Source organism: Chenopodium album, chromosome 20, assembly GCF_948465745.1.
Source record: "Chenopodium album chromosome 20, dcCheAlbu1.1, whole genome shotgun sequence".
Classification (NCBI taxonomy): Eukaryota; Viridiplantae; Streptophyta; class Magnoliopsida; order Caryophyllales; family Amaranthaceae; genus Chenopodium; species Chenopodium album.
In genome coordinates this window covers 32,319,293-32,337,902 of record NC_137853.1, presented here as the reverse complement: position 1 = coordinate 32,337,902, position 18,610 = coordinate 32,319,293, and the positions used below count along the sequence as shown (strand labels likewise).

Here is an 18,610-nt window from a genome sequence, read left to right as displayed (position 1 = left end):
ATGTGTGTGTTGTGAAACCCTTTACTAAAGCCACGTTCTCTTCACCTTAATTTTGCTGAACTGAAATTATTTTTACTGAACTAAAATTATTTTTGCTGAACTGAAATTATTTTTACTGATTTTCTATTATAATTTTTCTTTAAGAAAACTTAATTTTACTGAGCTAAACTTATTTTTATTGAACTGAAATTATTTTTACTGAACTGAAATTAATTTTATTGAACTGAAATTATTTGTACATAATATTATTTTTTTAAGGTGAAGAGAACAGGGCCTAACTCTTTCTACCTTAATCAAATTTTCTGCTCTTATTCTTCCACTAGATGATCACTATCTACCGTACAAAGAAACCTACACTATCTTATACTCTGCTCTTAATATATGTGTCCAAATCTGAACGACAATAAAATGAGAACATATATACTTATATTAACTATACCAACTTTTTAAAAACACAAAAAATATATTTATAAAATAGAGTTAGAGTAAAGTTAAAGAAAATGGATTTTATTTTTTATTATTTTTTATTTTTTTGGGTGGTATAAAAGGGTTCCAAGTCCTAACTCATGCAAACCCAAAAAAAATAGTGGACAAGAAAGTCTAAAGGCAGACTGTCTCACTGTCACTTTAAAGACTTTCGTGTATCTAGAAAATGTTCACACCCTAGTCAAAATTTCTTCATAGCATGCTTAATAAAAAAACCCTAAACAATCTTCAATTCTAAGCTCCTCACTTCTTTATTCTACTACTTAAATCTTCAAATTCTATCTTCTATTCATTACAATTCACCTCAATTGATCAATATTTACATACACCATTCCATTCATAGCCGTGATCGCGAAGTTATTCGATCAAGGTGGACCGTCCAAGGCAAGGAAAGAGGCCTCTTATGGCATCCAACAACAACGATGAAAATTACAATAATATTGAAACCAATAACTACGATTATTACCAACACCACCATGGTCAAGGTAGTGGTAGTCATGGTGTTGATGATGGTAGTCTTGTTAACTTCCCGGTGTACTCGGCTCGATCTCAACATGACATGTCTGCCATGGTTCAAGCCCTTTCTCAAGTCATTAGCAATAATAATAGTACCGCCTCTCAAGCTCATCAAGATCATGCTATTCCTACTCAAATATTTCATGCTAACCAACCACACAATATTAATTTTCAGCCCCTTGAAGCTAATCAAGGTAATTAATTAAAGCTTAAGTAATTTTTTATTTCTTGATTATTATTACCTTGATTGACATCTTAATTACCATGTTTTCGACACATTTATCATGTGTTATATTATGATGTTTGGCGTTGCACTCAAGTAGATTAAATAATTGGTTGTTTGGTTAATGAGAACTAGCTAACTCTCTTAATTACTATGTTTATCATGTGCTTAAAACTAACTAATTGCTAGAATTGGACTATCTATTTTTTAAGGAAGCAAACTATATAATATACATATATATGTGCCGTTGTTGGTGTTGGACTTAAGTATGTATATATGTGTTGTAGGGCACTACATACAATTTTTAGTTTCAACAAAATCTGCTATATTCACATTCAAAGATCCGTGTTATAGATGAACTTGTTATCTTTCGAATCATCAAGCTAGTCAAATTGTTCACACTTAGAATTTAAGCCATTTAATATGTTTTTATTCATGTATTTTAATTTGGTGATTTGGCAATGTATTTTTTGTGTATGTGTGTGTGTGTTGGAGTTGATAGTGTGGCCCTTTTGGGATAGGAGATAGGCAACATTTATGCAAATGCTCCGTGTAACCTTAAATCTTTCCGGTGTACGTATATATAATTCATTTATGTTTTTTGTTTTACAATAGCGTTCTACTCCGCTTATTATAAACATATAATGTTTTTTAGGTTTTCTTGAAGCACGTACACCATACGTCCATATGTACTCTTTTACTCGCAAACGATTTGTTTAAACAAACAAATCGATCTTATTATGGAGTGTAGAGTACAATGCATGCACCTAAGTACCTAATGATTATTAGTAGTATTTTGGTTATATTTTTTTATAGATGAGTGCATTATACTTGCCCCTTTTATGTTTTCATATCATTAATAAGAAAGTTCATAATGCTCTTGATTATAGCCCTAGTTCGCCATTTTAGATTGATTTTATCTTTCACTTTTTTCATCATTGTTTAGTATAATCTATTTACAGAAATTGCATTATATTATGATGATAAGCTAGGATATTGGATTATGATTCATTGAACTTGGAAGCAGAAATTATACATGTCTTATACTAGATCACAATCTAGTTCTAGCTACTTGTGTAAGGTGCAATATAAGTTGCGTGTGTGTGTGTGTGCACGCGTGTAATTGGACAAATAATCATCAGTCCATTCCCTAAATATAGTCAAATCTCAATGTCTTAGATACTTCATACTTAGCTTGCTAGGTTCTTTAATGAATGGCTTTCCTAATAACATAGTTCAATATGTTAGAGGACCATCTCAACCAAAACCTCGTTAAAGGACCAACTCAACCAAAAGCTCAAGCTGATGGTTGAGGCCCAGGAATATGTTTTATACTCTATCACAATATTCAATTAGAAATGCACCTTACATAAGCATATGATTTCATAAATTATTTTGATAGGTTTGTTACATAAATAGCTATAAAACCATGCATTTTCTTACATAAAATTTCGATATGTATTAATGTATGAAGGTGATGTGAGGAAAAGACACTATAGAGGAGTTAGACAAAGGCCATGGGGTAAATGGGCAGCAGAAATACGCGATCCAAAGAAAGCAGCACGCGTGTGGCTTGGAACATTCGACACAGCTGAAGCTGCAGCTCTTGCCTATGATGAAGCTGCTCTTAAGTTCAAAGGAAATAAGGCCAAGTTAAACTTCCCTGAACGAGTTCAAGGCAAGTTAAGTGACTCGGGTTTCTACATGTCATCCTCTTCGGCTCTTCAACAACCACCACCACCACAACAACAAAACCACCAAATGTTTGTTAATCAAGTAGCTAATTATCCATTTCCAAACCATCATCAAGCATCTAATTACAACTATATGATGGCTTCGTCGGGTTTTCCTCCTCAAGGAGATAATCAAGCATCAACATTTGCACAACATCCAAACTTTCATTATAATTCTCAACAATATGAGGCAACTCCTAGCTATAATGTATCCGAATCATCATCGGTTTCTTATGGAGAGGATCATAGCTTTGCTTCTCATCCCTCTTTTTCGTCTATTAAGATGGAAACCCTCAATCCTGAAGATTTACAAGAACATGAACACATGTTTTTTTCAAGTTCATCACTAAAGTGATGAATAGTGATCACCATTATGCATGTCTCTTAAGCAAGTAGAGTGCAACTTTATTTCTTGTTAATTTGCTTTTTTTTTTTTTCTTGTATTATGCTTGTATCTTATAAGTATAGCAAAGTTTGTTTTTTCTTGATTGTCAAATGGAGGTTGATCATATATATCTTAGAGAAGTTGATCCCTCCATCCGAAATCAATTGTCACATTGTCCCAGACAAATATCTCAAAGTTAGAGATAAGATAAAATATGCTACTTATAACAATAATCTCTATAAATTTAAAGTTGTGCTATTTATATTTTCTTCTCATCACCTACTTTAACAAATCTCATATATACTAGGAAATACATACATTCACAGTTTGAAAAATAGTACGAGTACTTCGTATATATAATTGTATTTTTAATTTGTTAGTTAGTGAGTATCTATAGGGATTTGTGACGTAAGCTTGGATTTTAACTGAAAAAGTTGCAAAAACAAAAACAAAACAAAAATTAGCTACTAAAGTTTTTGAAAATGGTATATATAATATATAACAATCGCGATCCATAGTGTTTAAAACTTGTTTTTCATCATTAGCATTTGTAATCATAATCCATGGATCAAAAAAGGGCTAAAAAAAGCTAAGGAGATGATCAATTTTTGGAAACAACACGGCTAATAACCAAAATAAAGTTTATGTTTAAGGGATCCACATGCAATGATTTAAATTGTTACACGAGCAAAAATTGAAAAAGTTAAGCATCTAAATGTAGTAGTACTATGTAAAAAGAACCAAGTGAACTTAATTTGGACGTATTCAATCAAAAGCATAAATTAATTAAGAAACAAAATGACATCGTTTGCTTTACTTTGTTACCAAAAGTAAGCTTAGAAGTACTATTATGTAAAAAGATAGTTGGCGGCTTTCTGCGTTCAACTAGTAATTTAAGCAAAGTATATATATATATATATATATATATATATATATATATATATATATATATATATATATATATATATATATATATATATATATATATTACATTACCATGTATTTAGTAAAGTTAATAAGAAATACTTTGTCTAGAACTTAGAATTTAGAAAGGGACATATAGTTTAAAAAGTAGTGGGCACTACTAAAATGGGAAAGGTAGACACAAACTATATAGTCGTGGGTCCTTTATTCGCTTCAATAAAGGTACTCTAACTTCGTTTAAGAAGCTTAATACTTTCTCCGTTCTAAATATATTGCAAAGTGACTCTAGATACGGAAATTAAGAAAGTAAAAGTACTAGAAAAGAACCATAAAAACATTGTGAATAAATAAATCTTATAGAATGTCAGTAAATGAATATATGTAGATAGTTATAATGTGAAAGGATATGCTAAATTAATTAAGTGCAAAAGGTGAATGATTCAAATGAACTTAATCATTTCGCTCGGGACGAGAGCAATAGCAAAAAATTGAAAAAGACTTTCAAGCGAATCCATTATTAGCATACTCGATTTTATAGGGGAGAGACATGTATTGCTGAAAAATAAACATTCGACCTCAAAAGAGCCCTAGTGAGGTTTGATAGAAGATAATAGGTTATGTTATAAGTGTTCTCATAGCTTCCACGACTACTAGTTGAAATTTTGATCTGAAAAGAATTTGGTCAAATTCTAAATTTCGATTTTAAGTATTCGTCCATTACTCCATTACCCACACAATATCCAAGTTTTTAGTTGGTGCAAATTCTAGTTGAATTGAATGTATAGAGTTGACTGACCCCATATTGTTATTCAAGTTTTGTCTAATTGGTTGTCTAGTGACAACGTCAACAAGTATATATTGTCCTATATGAGACTATATGAGACGTCCAATTCAATTATTATAGATCATATTAATATCAAATTTTCTTTAAGATTACATATTATCCAAGTATAATAAATTAATAATAGAATAGTAATCTCAACTCGATGAAAGTTAACATAGTCTCTTGACATGTGTTTTATGGAGGCAAATAAGACATTATTCTCTTCACCTTAAAACTAATGCTTTATGTAAAAATAATTTCAATTTAATTAAATTATTTTACTTCACTTGGTACATCATGTTTGTATGGGCACTAGTCTTTTTCTTTTTCTTTTTAAGCTATAACACCAATGGTCTTATTGGCTTTACTGATTACTGGAAAAAGTCTTTGTTAGGGCCTATTCACTTCAGCTTAATTTCAGTTCAGTTCAGCTCCGATCCAATCAGTTCAGTTTAGTACAGTTCAGCTCCAATCAGTTCTATTCAATTCAGCCCCTAATCTCCTTCTCTCATAAAATATTCAGTTCAGTTCAGCTCAATTCAGTAAATATGAACAGGCCCTTAGTTTATTGCACAACAATAAATGAAACTATTCACCATTTCAATGTATGTTTACATATAAAGTGAGTAATTTCAATTATTATTTTATTATAAATAGAGTTATTAATGGCTGAACTTGTGTGTTGACAAAAATGATAAAAACAAATTTTAAAAAAAAATCCGTGTTAACAAAAGAATAACGAAAGAATTATTATATCAATTATTTCAAAGAGTAGTTTTAGCAAGACCATACCTTGGATACCTAGCTTCTACACATATCTTTAACGTGAAGGGTACGAGGTGAAGACCCTTCCATTTCGAAGAGTTCTAGTCGTGGAAATCGGCTACAAAGTTCATGCTTAAAATGATGAAACTTAGCAAATTAGCCAATTTTGTTTCTTACCACATTGTTTTATTAATTTATTTCTTCTTTGCTTACCTTTTTATTCAAGTATTAATTAATTAGTTGTACGTATTGCATCAAATCATAAGTAAAAAGTCCAAATATTACACATGTAATGAACGAGATTAAGAGTTTCATTATCTATGATTAAATTTGAAAAACATTTAAGCGTATGAAATATTGCAAGAATAAAATGTCGGCTGCCGTGTCAATGTTTGCGGCATGCCCATCTCCAATTTCTGCTTATTGTCGTTGACTTAAGTTTGGCTTCGATTCCGATCTCTTTGCTTTCATGGGGTATATGGAACTATGTTTTATATATGGAAGGTCTCTTTCTTAGGGCTATTATGGAGTCAAGTGACCCACTTATACTATAAGTTACACACGTATACAACCTAGAATCATCAAAGATTCAAAGATTACAACTTATTAAGGCTTTCAATGATGAGGTCCCAATTTTGATGATGACCATGACACTAGGTTGGACCGATTCGTCTGACTAGGTCATAATTTAGTGTGAGTGTGTGACACTGTGTGTGTTGAGTTGTGGGTTATGTTTATGGTTTTTTTAAGACTGGTTAGCATGGTTTTACTATGAATCCGATTGGCATGAATTGAATTTGGGCAATTGACTAGCCCATAGGCACCAAAAGGACTACCTTAGTCTAATGTCTCAATTTAAATTATGTTCTCTTCAACTTATTTTAAAAGATTGTGCTATAAACAGATATAAGCTCAATAAAAAAAAATAAATAAATAAATAAATAAATAAAAAAGTGTATGTTAGCAGGTAAAATTAAGTCTACTTCAACTTAAAATATTGCAACAAAAGGCTCAATAAAAATAATATCAATAGTTTTGTTCTCCTCACCTTATTTTTGCTTAATTGAAATTATTTTTACTAAATTAAATTACTAACTAAATTTTTTTAACTAATTCTTTATTCTATTTGTTATACTTCCTCTGTATCTTTTTACTTGCAACTAGGGGTGCTAATCGGGCGAGCCGAGCCCGAACTATGGTCAGCTCGGCTCGTGATCGTTTAAATTTGTTCGAACTCGAACCGAGTTCAAACCTTTAAGAGTCGAGCTTTGACCGAGCCGAGCTTTGACTAAGCGTTGACCGAGCCGAACTCGAACTGTTGACGAACAAACTTGATTTATTCTTATCCCTAGTTTACTTGTCTTCTTTATTATTTATTATTTATTTTTTTTATTTTACAACAAGTTTATTTTTTTAATAATGAAAACACTAACTTATTATTGTGTAATATCTATTGATAAATATTTTATATTTATATACATGATTTCTTTATATGAAAAAAAATAATCGAGCTTGTTCACGAACTTTCGAGCCGAACTTGGCATAACTCAGCTTGGCTCGTTAAGGTCTCGAGCCGAGCTCAAACCCGAGTCGAGCCACCACGAATCGAGCTTTGACCGAGCTTTGACCGAATCGAGCTCGAATAGTTCACGAATAGCTCAGTCTCATTATCACCCCTACTTGCAACATAGCCTTGTGACACGCGTTTTGAAGTCGAGATTATATTATGTAAATGGATAAATTATTCAAAATAATTTTACACATGATACGTACCTAACCCTACTCTAAGCTCTATGTTAAAATTATTTTTGATAAAATCGCTCGTTTACCTTAACTAATCATCTACTAAAACTGCGTGCCTATAAGATACTCCGTACGTTGCAAGTAAAAAGAAATGGAAGAAGTATAAACTCATTTACCCTATTTTAAGTGATTGAATATATATATTTAATTGAAATTATTTGCTTTTCATCAATAGTAAAGATAATATTTATCATTCAAAAATACGAAATACAATATAACTTGACTTTGTTTAATTATAGAGATGAGTGTTGTAATAGTGTTAAGAGAAATTGTCCTAAGCTTTTTTCACTTTGTTTCCAATTAATTCAAGAGATCAAACTAAGTTCAAGTCAAGGTTAATGAGTTTATATATAAAAAAAAAAATAAGGGCTCTTAAGTTCAATTTATAACTTATATATATGTTCATATTAGCTGTAATATTATCAAATAACTTCAAATAGGCTATGTAATTTTATACAATAAAATGAAAAAGATGTAAATAAAATGCACCCTGCGATCCAAAAAGAAATCCTTGTAGTCAGCATAAGAGTGATTAAGAGTTTCTTAATTCTCTTAGCCCTTAGCCCCAAAGTAGTTCTTACTTTATAGTAATTAAGAGCATGTTGTATTGTAAAGGCATAATTAAACAAAATTATTAAAAGGATAGATAGAAAGTAACAAATAGAACAATAAAGAACACAAAGAATTTTACGTGAAAAACCTTCTTTTTGCTGGAGAGAAGTAAAAAATAACAAACTTTGCACTAAGACTTTAATCAAAATTTGATCTATTCTAATTTGATTATTCAACTAAACTATTACTTCAATGTATAAGGAAAAAAAAAATAATGAAGTAAGATCTTGATAGATTTGTTTAATTTCAATGTAATGTGTATCTTTCAATATCTAATTCTCAAATCTTCGCAACATGAGATTTTACATATTCAATTCCCTTTTATCATTATTTGTTTTCCCTATGTGACTATTCATGTTCTTCAAGATGCGTCTTTAGATGCGTCTTGAATCATAGATATCTCCGATTAATATGCATAAAAATTGCATAAAAAATGGAAATTTTGACTTTTTATCACCATGAAAAAACCACTTATTGGCTTTTACTATCTCCATTAAAAACCATCAACAAAATTTCCAAAAATTGGGTTTCACCACCAACTAACGGATTCTGTCCATGAATCCGTTAGTAGGGCCCACCTTTTTGACATTTCCTCTTCGTCTCCCCCAATCTTCCACGCCAATCAGCCGAGAACGAAATCAACTCCACCTTGGTTAGTTGGTCGAAATTTCGTGTAGGGCTATGGAGGGGTCAGAATTTGGTGGTAACTAGGGATCGAGGGGGTCGGAATTAGGTGGTGGCTGGAAGGAGGAGGTCGAAATTTGGTGGTGGATAGGGTTTTAGGAGTGGTCGAAATTTGGTAGGTGGAAAAGGGGTCGGAATCTGGTGTTGGGGCTAGGGCGAGCTTGCTCGGAATTTGGTGGGAGGGGGTCGAAAGGAGGTGAAGGGAAGGGGATCGAAGTTTGAGGTCGGAAAAGGGAGGAGAAGGAGGAGGCAAGGTTGTCGAAATGGGAGGGGATAGAGGTTGCCAAAAAAGGGTGGTCATAAAAAGGAAGGGGAAAAGGAGGAGGAGATCGAGGCCACCAGAAATAGAGGGGAAGACTAGAAGATGGGCTGCCGGAAAGGTAGGGAAAGGGGGTTGCCGGCGGTGGGGGCTACGAAAGAGGTGCCAGCGGCAGTGACTGGCTTGGATGGTTTTGATTTTATTAATTTTTTATTTTTATTTATTTCTTTTATTTTATACCTAATAATTTTGGGATTAAGGTTTTGATTGATTGATTTTATACCCAATAATAATATGATGACACATGTACACGGTAAGCCCAATTAACGAATTTATGGACGGAATCCGTGAGTTGGGGGTGATTGGTGATAAAAGCCAACTTTAAATTTTTTTTATGTGGTGGTAAAATAAAACTTAATTTTATGAAGGTGGTAAAAACCAATAAGTGGTTATTTGGAGGTGGTAAAAGTCAAAATTTCCTAAAAAAAAATTGATTTTTAAACTTAGATATAATAACAAATTCAACAAGATCTCACATAACTATATAATTTCCAACGTACCTAGTGTTTTGTGTCAAACCCATCTAGACTTCCTTTATCAAACAAATAAATGGAGTTGTAGAGTAGGTTTCACCCTTCACTTGGGTCATGATGTAAGCCACAATAATATATAAGAGGTAAATTATCAGGGATTGACAATTTGAGGATTTTTTTTTTTTCTTTGACATTAAATTAATAAACAAAAATAAATAAATCAAAGTTTACAAGACACGGTATAAAAATTTTAACTTATCAGACCTTAGACCTAGACTTTAAAACAACAAAATAAAATTAGGTTGTTAACATATAAGTCTTTATAACACTTGACACGAAAATTTGAGGATCCTTAACCTTTGAATTACCAAGCATAACAGTTAGGCTAGGCTCTGATTTGCGAAATGTGACTCAATAAAAGTTGAATCGGATTTTCTATATTGTTTTTGGGCACTAATTTTTATGTGCTCTATTCAGTAGACCTAAATAAAGTGGGTCAAATAAGGGTCAATAAAGTGATCAGTAAGAGTCTACTCCATATGATTTTAGATTTCGGTACAAGAAATAATCCATATCAAATGCTCCCTAAGTAAATCAAAATTAGATAAAATGTTTTTTTTTTTTTTTTTTTTTTTTTTTTTTTTTTTTTTTTTTGTGTGTACACCCAAATGATCGAGTTACCATATAGTAAAATTATCTTTTTTATAAGAATAACAATTTGGAGGTCAGCTAAAACGCCCCAATACACCAAGCCTATGAGTGATGTCGTGCATAGCTCAATTCGGCTAAAGTCTTAAGTCAATTAAGTTCGTGTCTAATTTGAGTCGAGCTCAAAATATCTAAGCCTTTAAGTTTTCAAGTTGAATCAATCGATTATTCGATCCTTAGCAGTAACGTTAACATAAAATGAAGAAAAGGCATCATATATACTATATGCATATCAATTAGGATAACGAACCAACCTCACGAGTATAATAAGCTATCATTAATTCATCATCACAAGTAAAATATGAGGGACTTCTAAATGGTGATGGATCTATCATTGATTTGAGAAGGGTCAATTTGTTTATTGTTAAGTTTAAAGGTTTCTATCTTTTTGTTACATTATTTATTAATTAGTTAGAGGGAATGATGCCAATGATCCATTACTTCAGTAGGAATTTATAAGTGTTTAGGGGCTTGAAGTTGGGCATGGTTCTTGGGGCTCTTTTGTCACTCATATCCTTTCGCATATTACAACATTAGTCCCAATTTAATTTGTCTTTAAATGAATGAGAATGTGAGCGAGATCTTTAAGTTAACATGTTACTCCGTAGCACCTAGAAAAACATTAGTTTATATGACCTACGTTTCATATCAGAATATTACAAACCAGATTACCTTTCAAAACTCGAGGCCTAGGCATAAATTCAACTTTACAATCACTTATAAGACACAAATCACGCTTGATAGAAATTCAGAAGGCGATAACTCCTAAAAAAGTTCAGAAGATTCATAGTATTTGAATCATAACACTTCATATGGTAAAAGTTGTAACCATCCAAAGCTATAAAGAAGATGAACTGAGGACTGATCCAAACACTTGGTTAGGGCAACGGCCAGCAGCTACTTGGAAGAGAAAGAGCATCAGTGCCACACTGCCACAGTATTCAGCATTCCCTGCACAAAGTTGTTTTAAGTGGGCAAATGCATCAACATCATCTGGGTTAGGAGAATAAAATACTCACATTTAATTTGCCATAACATCAAAGACTTGTGCTTTTAAGATGTAACTAAAAGGTAGAAAATATTGATTTGAATAACATAAGTTTGAATGACATAAATTAATAAGCTTCTGAACTAATCTGCATAGCGCAAATACTCAGAAGCTGTGGATACTAATAATGATAATGTACCTACAACAAGATGCAACACACCAATCGGCCCTTACAAACCGCATTGCAACAACAAAGTACAAAATATGTTGCAACTAAGCTAAAGTTGTGCTTGCAACTGGAGGTCAAAAGGCTTAAACTTAAACTGTACAAAACTGGGCTGCAGATATAGAAACTGTAAGTTCTTAATGCAGTGCCATATGGCACATTTCTCCCCTATATCCCAAATTGACTGAGAATTACTCTAGCTCGTTGTCTGAGCCACCGACATGAAGAGGACTGGATGGCGAATCATTTCCATCTTCAGCCACCCTGCTGGATTTCCTTCCTCTTGTTTTGGGAGCAGCGCCATTAGCAGCATTAATCTTCTTTGGGCGTCCTCGTTTTTTGGCAGCTGAAGGCGCAATCTTCAGCTCATCTGGTATCTCACAGGTACCTTCACCATCAAGAATTCCATTCTCACCATGAGGTTCCTCCATTGCCACATCAGGTTCTTCCTCCACTGATTTGATTTCATCCCCTTCAACATTACTCTTCTTTGGGCGTCCTCGTTTTTTGGCAGCTGAAGGCGCAATCTTCACTTCATCTGGTATCTCACAGGCACCTTCACCATCAAGAATTCCATTCTCACCATGGGGTTCCTCCATTGCCTCGTCAGGTATTTCCTCCTCCTCATCCCCTTCAATATCTGAGGTGCTGATATCTGCATCTTCAGACTCACTCTCATTTTCATTAGCGGCACCAGAGCTCTCCTCACTTTCTGCCTTTTCTTGACTGAACTTGAGGATTAATGAATCTATCACTCCCATCAACTCCCGATTGACCTGCCAGAGATTACAAACAGAAATAAGCAAAAACTATAAATGATAAATATCTATAAAATGGATTGGCACTTGGCATAGACATGCAGCACCCTCACTGCTATGGTCTAATTTGTGCAATACTCTAGAGGGCTCTAGACACATGCGAAGATCATTAAAACCCTTAATTCATCATATAAATGACATACCTGAGCATTTTGAAGAAACTCAGAGATGTCCATTGTGCATGAAGGGCATTTCATGACAGTTCTCTGGGTTCGTAGTGACCGGCCGCCTGATTTTCTCTCCCTTTCAAACTTTTGACCCTCAAATGTGGCATCCAAGCAAGATTTGCAGAAGTTATGAGCACATGGAGTCGTAACTGGAAGAGTCAACACCTTACGGCAAATTAAGCAACTGAACTCTGCAAAGGACAACAACATAATTTTGCTAAGAAAGTAGAAGGTGCATAAGTGTTTTTATATTAAACAAAAGTTACAAAGAGGACAAGGGAGTACCCTTTAAAATGTTTGCCTTGGATCTTTTCTTTGAACGACCAGATCCAGGTACCTTCTTGATTAGTTTGCTGGATGGTGCAGGCATTTTCCACTTCCAGCATCCTTCATCTGCCTGTAAAATAAATCAGAACTTGAGATGAGCTGCTGAAAATGAATTACTCATTAACAATACATACAAGACACATTTTCCTTTCAAACGTTATTTCTATGAGGCCATAAACATTAACCAAATTCATTTTTTTTCCGATTCATTTCAAGTTCCAGATAAAAAAAAAAAAAAAGCAACTAGGTAATTCAGTGCTCACATCATAGTCCCAGTGAGGGCTTTCCTTCCTCACTGTCAACTGCTTAGCCCCCTTTAGTTCAGGAATATTAGGCAATGGTCTTGGTCGATCACCATGCTCGTCACTGTGCAAGACACAGACACAAAGTATTACTTGCACTCATTAAAGCAAGCTTCAAGCATACATAATGTTTTGTTAACTAGTAATGTACTAACCTCGTCCATGGTGCAGGGCTGTTGTCACATCTAACAAATAAATATCTGCATACCAAAAATGGAGACTAACAAAGCAAACAAAACCAATAACCCTATCAGAATATTCACAAATCATTGTTCAAATAATAACACAAAAATATCAAACTACAACCTTAACCAATTGTTTGTTCACTTCCTCTGTGGCATAATTTGCCCAACACTTCTCAATTCTGTAGATACCATCATAACGAACCCCAATTTCAGGTGCATAATTAGAGCGCTTCTCCTTAAAAGATCTGTATGATGTTAAAACCAAATGTCATTTCTAAAATTAGGAGTAAAAACCATCATAACCAAACCAGTATACAGCATAACAAAGATCCTGTGCTATTAACTGAAGATAGATTACATGTAACTAGATAAAACTCAAGCACTGATGTATAAATACAAAGAGCTGTGTAGACCTAGATGTTAAATAAATCTTCTAAGCTCATACAATAGTATCAACTATCAAGTACTGGTAATTTACCTAACAACACGAACAGGATATCCTTTTCTGCAACTCAACCTAAGCGCTTCATTTCCATGAGTAAATGTCTGATCATGTGTCTGATACTTGCTTGTACGCTTATTTCCACTCAAATCACGACCCCCACTGTGATTCAAGATTCACAAAAAGATAAGAGAACACATATCATCAAATGGCATAACAAATAATCACCAGCAAATTTTGGGACACAGGCAGGCAAAAAAGAGATTCTAGGTTCTTCTAGATATTTCGCTCAGAACATACTGGAAAAAAAATCATGTGAAGGTTGATTAAACAAAAAAAATTAAAAAAAAATAAATAAATAAATAATATCATCATTTATAGCTGATAATCTTATAGACAAGGAGGAGTCAATAGTGAAATAGCTGACATAGTAATATAGTATATAAATAAAATAAATCAGCACAAGTATATAACTCGGTCAATGACATCAAAACAAACCATAAAATCACAATATGCATTAGTAGCTGTTGGGTGGATTCTAAGATTGAAAATTTTAGTGGTTATATATAAAAAAATATATATATATAAATATGTATACCTTCCAGTATAGAGGAACCACTCCCCATGGTCCTCATCATCTAGATATCCTCCAGAAAGAACCACTGATTGTGCCCCGTACCTAGCTTGTCCAGCAATACCACTAACATGTGGGAAGTGAGCACCCCATTGTCTGCATGCCATGCGATCTGCCCAGCAGTCACCAACCAGCACTCCCATGTTTCGAGAAGGATCATACTCAGGAGGAATAGGCCCAAGAAAATCATTTGGGATAGTGACAAATATCCTTCCACTTTTAGCATTTGCTTTTCCTGCCTTTTTAGCCCTTTCTGTTGTAAAAGCTTCATCAGGAAGATCATCATTGCGCACATATTGAAACACTCTAGGCACCACAGCTGCAGCAGGCTTGGATATTCTTGCCATTCTCATAGCAAAAACAAGAGAAGAGTTGATTCTGGGTGGTTCGTCTGGAAGTTTTTTCCTACACTTTGCACATGTCCTTTTTCCTTGTCCCCACCATTTCTCAAAACATTTCAAACAAAAGTTATGCCCGCATGAAGTCTGAACAAGAAACATAAGCGTTGGTTATCCTAATAGAAGAACAGCAACCAGGTATGACTAACATACATTTAATGTACAGCAAAGAAGATTGTTTTACAAAATGCTTGAACGGGAAGTAGATCGCACAAATTTCCAAATGTCTCCACTATTTACTACCATGTATAGCATGAAACAAATACATATACAGGCACGCATCTGTTCCCAATAAACCCATCAACTTCACATAATCAACTCCTTACTAAGAATAATACTTCCAACACACAATGCATGAAGACATCCCATTACAGGAATCTACAAGTCAACAAGAAAGTAAACAAATTTATCATTATCCAAACCCGAAAAGTATCGCCACTCGCACTTTATTCAACCAAAATCCAATAATTTTCCAATTATAGGTCTAGATTATTCCAAACATATAATGCACTAAATTTGCATACAGCATCTTAAACCATCACAATCAGAGTGCAAAACTTGCCAAATCAGTTATATGACAAAGACAGCCAGTACAAAAGGATATCTAATACCATGGTTGGTACACCCAACAAAACAAAGTACACTACCAAATTGATGTTAACATTTATCTGGAAAAAATCATAAAATCCCCAAAAAATCAAAATTAATTCTTTCAATCTTTTACTTGATACAGTACTTTTGAAGACTGATAATTAAGGCATCTACAATTTCCAATTAAACCTACAATTAATCCAATGGAGTAATTACAGCGTTAATTCAACTTTAACAGTGCAATAAAACCACGCTTAATTTTCAGAATTCAAGGTTATTAAACCAAACTGACGATTAATTGAATGTAGCAAATTACCCATGTACTTTACTTAATTAAAACCCCTAAATTTCACACACACACACACACAAAATAACGCTGAAAAACAATCATATCACAATAAAAAATAAATAAATCACGCTTAATTTACAGAATTCAAGCTTGTTAAACCAAACTGACGAACAATTGAATGTAGCAAATTACCCATGTACTTTACTTAATTAAAACCCCAAAATTTCACACCCACTAAAAAATAACGCTGAAACACGATTATATCACAAAAATCAAAAACTATTAAAGCAAACTAACGATTAATTGAATGTAGAAATTCAACCATGTACTTAATTAAAACCCCTAATTTTACCCACAATAATAAAACGATTATATCACCCAAAAAAAACCCAGAATTCAACCCAAAAAAAAAAAACAGAAAAACACATGAAAGAGGGAAATCATCATGAAAACAGACGTAATTCAAGTGAAATAAAAGCAAAAACAAAAATGCAAGTAGAGAGGAGAGAGATTTACAGTGACAGGACGTTCAGGGAGTTGCATACAGAAAGAGCATTTGATATTCTCGCCAAGAATATTCATAATTTCATTATCATCCTTCACCTTCCCATCATCATTTTCACCGGATCCAACCCCACCCAGAAGCTGCTGACGCTTCTTCGCCTTTTCGGGTTCGGAAAGCGTCTCATCGGCCTCGATCTCCCTAATCTTCTTCAGCAATTCCCCGGCAGGCCCCACGACAACCGCCGATACAATGGAAACAACAGCAGCGTCCTCCGCAGGAGCGCAATCCGGGCACTCCCACGAAGCAGCAAGACTCATCGAAAGCGGGGGCGAAGCCAGGCACTCAACATGCCACGGCGTAACACAGGTCTTACACACCAGCTTCTCCCCCTCCGACGGCTTCTTCTTGCACAACATGCAGTTGCCATCGCCGTCACAGGGGAGTTGCTGGGATTGAACCAAGGGGTTCGGATTCGCCATTGGTAAAACAACACTAACAACCAAGCTTTTTTTTTTTTTAGGAGAGAGAAAAAATGGCGGAGGTTGAAGATGATGGAAATGAGGGCAGTGAAAAGGGTGGTATTTATAGAGTGAAGGTGAGAGAGTGAGACGGCGGGGTTTTGAAAATTTTTTCAGGGGGTTTTGAATTTGGGAGGTTATTCTCTGTGGTAGAGTCTACTATACTTACTGTAGAACTGGTTTTTTATTGGGTTTGATTTCTGTGTTTGTTTTTAGCCGTTGATTTTGAGATTATGGAGATTTATTTCCTTATTATCCGGGATATTATGGATGATTTGCTTCTATTTTTGTTCCGATTATGTTCATATCCACTAGGATTTAGTAATATTGTTTACATGGTAACAAATTTGGATTATTTTATCTTATTATTGTTCTTACAATGTACCTAGCTAGAGTAAAAATAAATAAATAAATAAATAAATAAATAATATTGAATTTATATTTTTTTAGCTGTAATGTAAGGGTATGGGTGGAAGTTGAACAATGGGTTTTATATTTCACGCGACGTGTGTCGTGTTTGTGGTTAAGGGAGTGTTAGATGTAGTGGTGTTAGATTTTTACATCAAGGTTTTGAATTTATGATGGATGGTTAAAGTTTGTACATGTTTTGAATTAAGTGATTTACACGTTTATTAATGCGTAACTTTAGATACGCAGTATATAGTTATGTGTATATGTCACGTGGAATAGTTGTAAAGTTACGTGCACACGTCACGTGAAATATAAAACTAGTGTTTAATTAAAGTATTATATATGAAAGGAAAAAATCGAACTTTGTTACCTTGTGGATTTAATGTTTAATAATGCTCTACCAATCTGGATATGAACATAATCCAAATAAATAAAGAAGGAATCAACCACAAAATCCCGAATAATACGAAAATAAACCTTGAGAAAACAAAAAAAAAAAAAAAAACAGCTCATAATAGTAGCTATAGACATACAAATCAATATCAATATCAATATATATATATATATATATATATATATATATATATATATATATATATATATATATATATATATATATATATATATATATATATATATATATATATATATATATATATATATATATATATATATATATATATATATTAAAACTCATGGCAAGGATTGTAATCTTGCAATGTGTTGCCAATTTTGCCACGTGTCGTCATGTCACTTACTATTATTAATTACTAATAATGTTTCCTCACAAAAATTTATTAATTGTTAGCATTCATATTTGAACCCATAAGCCATAATCTAATATTCATTAAAATTGGACTTTGACCATCACTCTAATGACACATCTTATATTTTTTTTGTTTTGAAACAAATGACACATCTTATATATATGATAATAAAGTTATATTAAAAAGAGTTATTCATCATGTTCATCAATTCTAAAGTAATAATATATGAGGATATTTTAACAATAATATGATTACAAATTTATATTCGTTTCTTTTAGTTACTCAACCATTTTGTATATATGTGTTAATTAAAATATGTAACCCAAAAAATGCATAACAATTTTACAAGTTTTTTCTTTTTACCACAAAATATATATTATCCGAATTGAAGGAATTTATTATGATAGCTGATTGATTAAAAAAATCCCTTTAACAAATAAAATAAATTGGCATAATATAACATTTAGATTACTGCATAAGTGCATATTAAATAATGAATTTTGATATTCAATATATTCAATTATTTTAACAAAATTTAACAAATGATATTATTTTTAAAAAATTTATAATATCATCAATAGATTTCAC

General features: G+C 33.0%; 2 protein-coding genes across 2 annotated transcripts; one reads left to right on the top strand and one right to left on the bottom strand.

Annotated features, from left to right (window-relative positions):
- Window positions 1-889: 889 nt before the first annotated feature.
- LOC145597040 (uncharacterized) lies at window positions 890-3,371 on the top strand. Its single transcript, XM_081653221.1, has 2 exons — window positions 890-1,196; window positions 2,700-3,371. The coding sequence occupies exons 1-2, from the start codon at window positions 890-892 to the stop codon at window positions 3,311-3,313; spliced, it is 921 nt and encodes a 306-aa protein (XP_081509347.1). The 3' UTR covers window positions 3,314-3,371.
- An 8,163-nt stretch (window positions 3,372-11,534) lies between these two features.
- Window positions 11,535-16,838, bottom strand: LOC145597298 (E3 ubiquitin-protein ligase ORTHRUS 2-like). The gene is made up of 9 exons (XM_081653433.1): window positions 16,338-16,838; window positions 14,508-15,028; window positions 13,946-14,071; window positions 13,589-13,712; window positions 13,438-13,502; window positions 13,244-13,346; window positions 12,939-13,050; window positions 12,630-12,844; window positions 11,535-12,444 (listed from the first exon to the last, which is right to left on the bottom strand). Exons 1-9 carry the CDS (start codon window positions 16,803-16,805, stop codon window positions 11,860-11,862), a joined length of 2,319 nt encoding a protein of 772 aa, XP_081509559.1. The 5' UTR covers window positions 16,806-16,838; the 3' UTR covers window positions 11,535-11,859.
- Window positions 16,839-18,610: the final 1,772 nt, after the last annotated feature.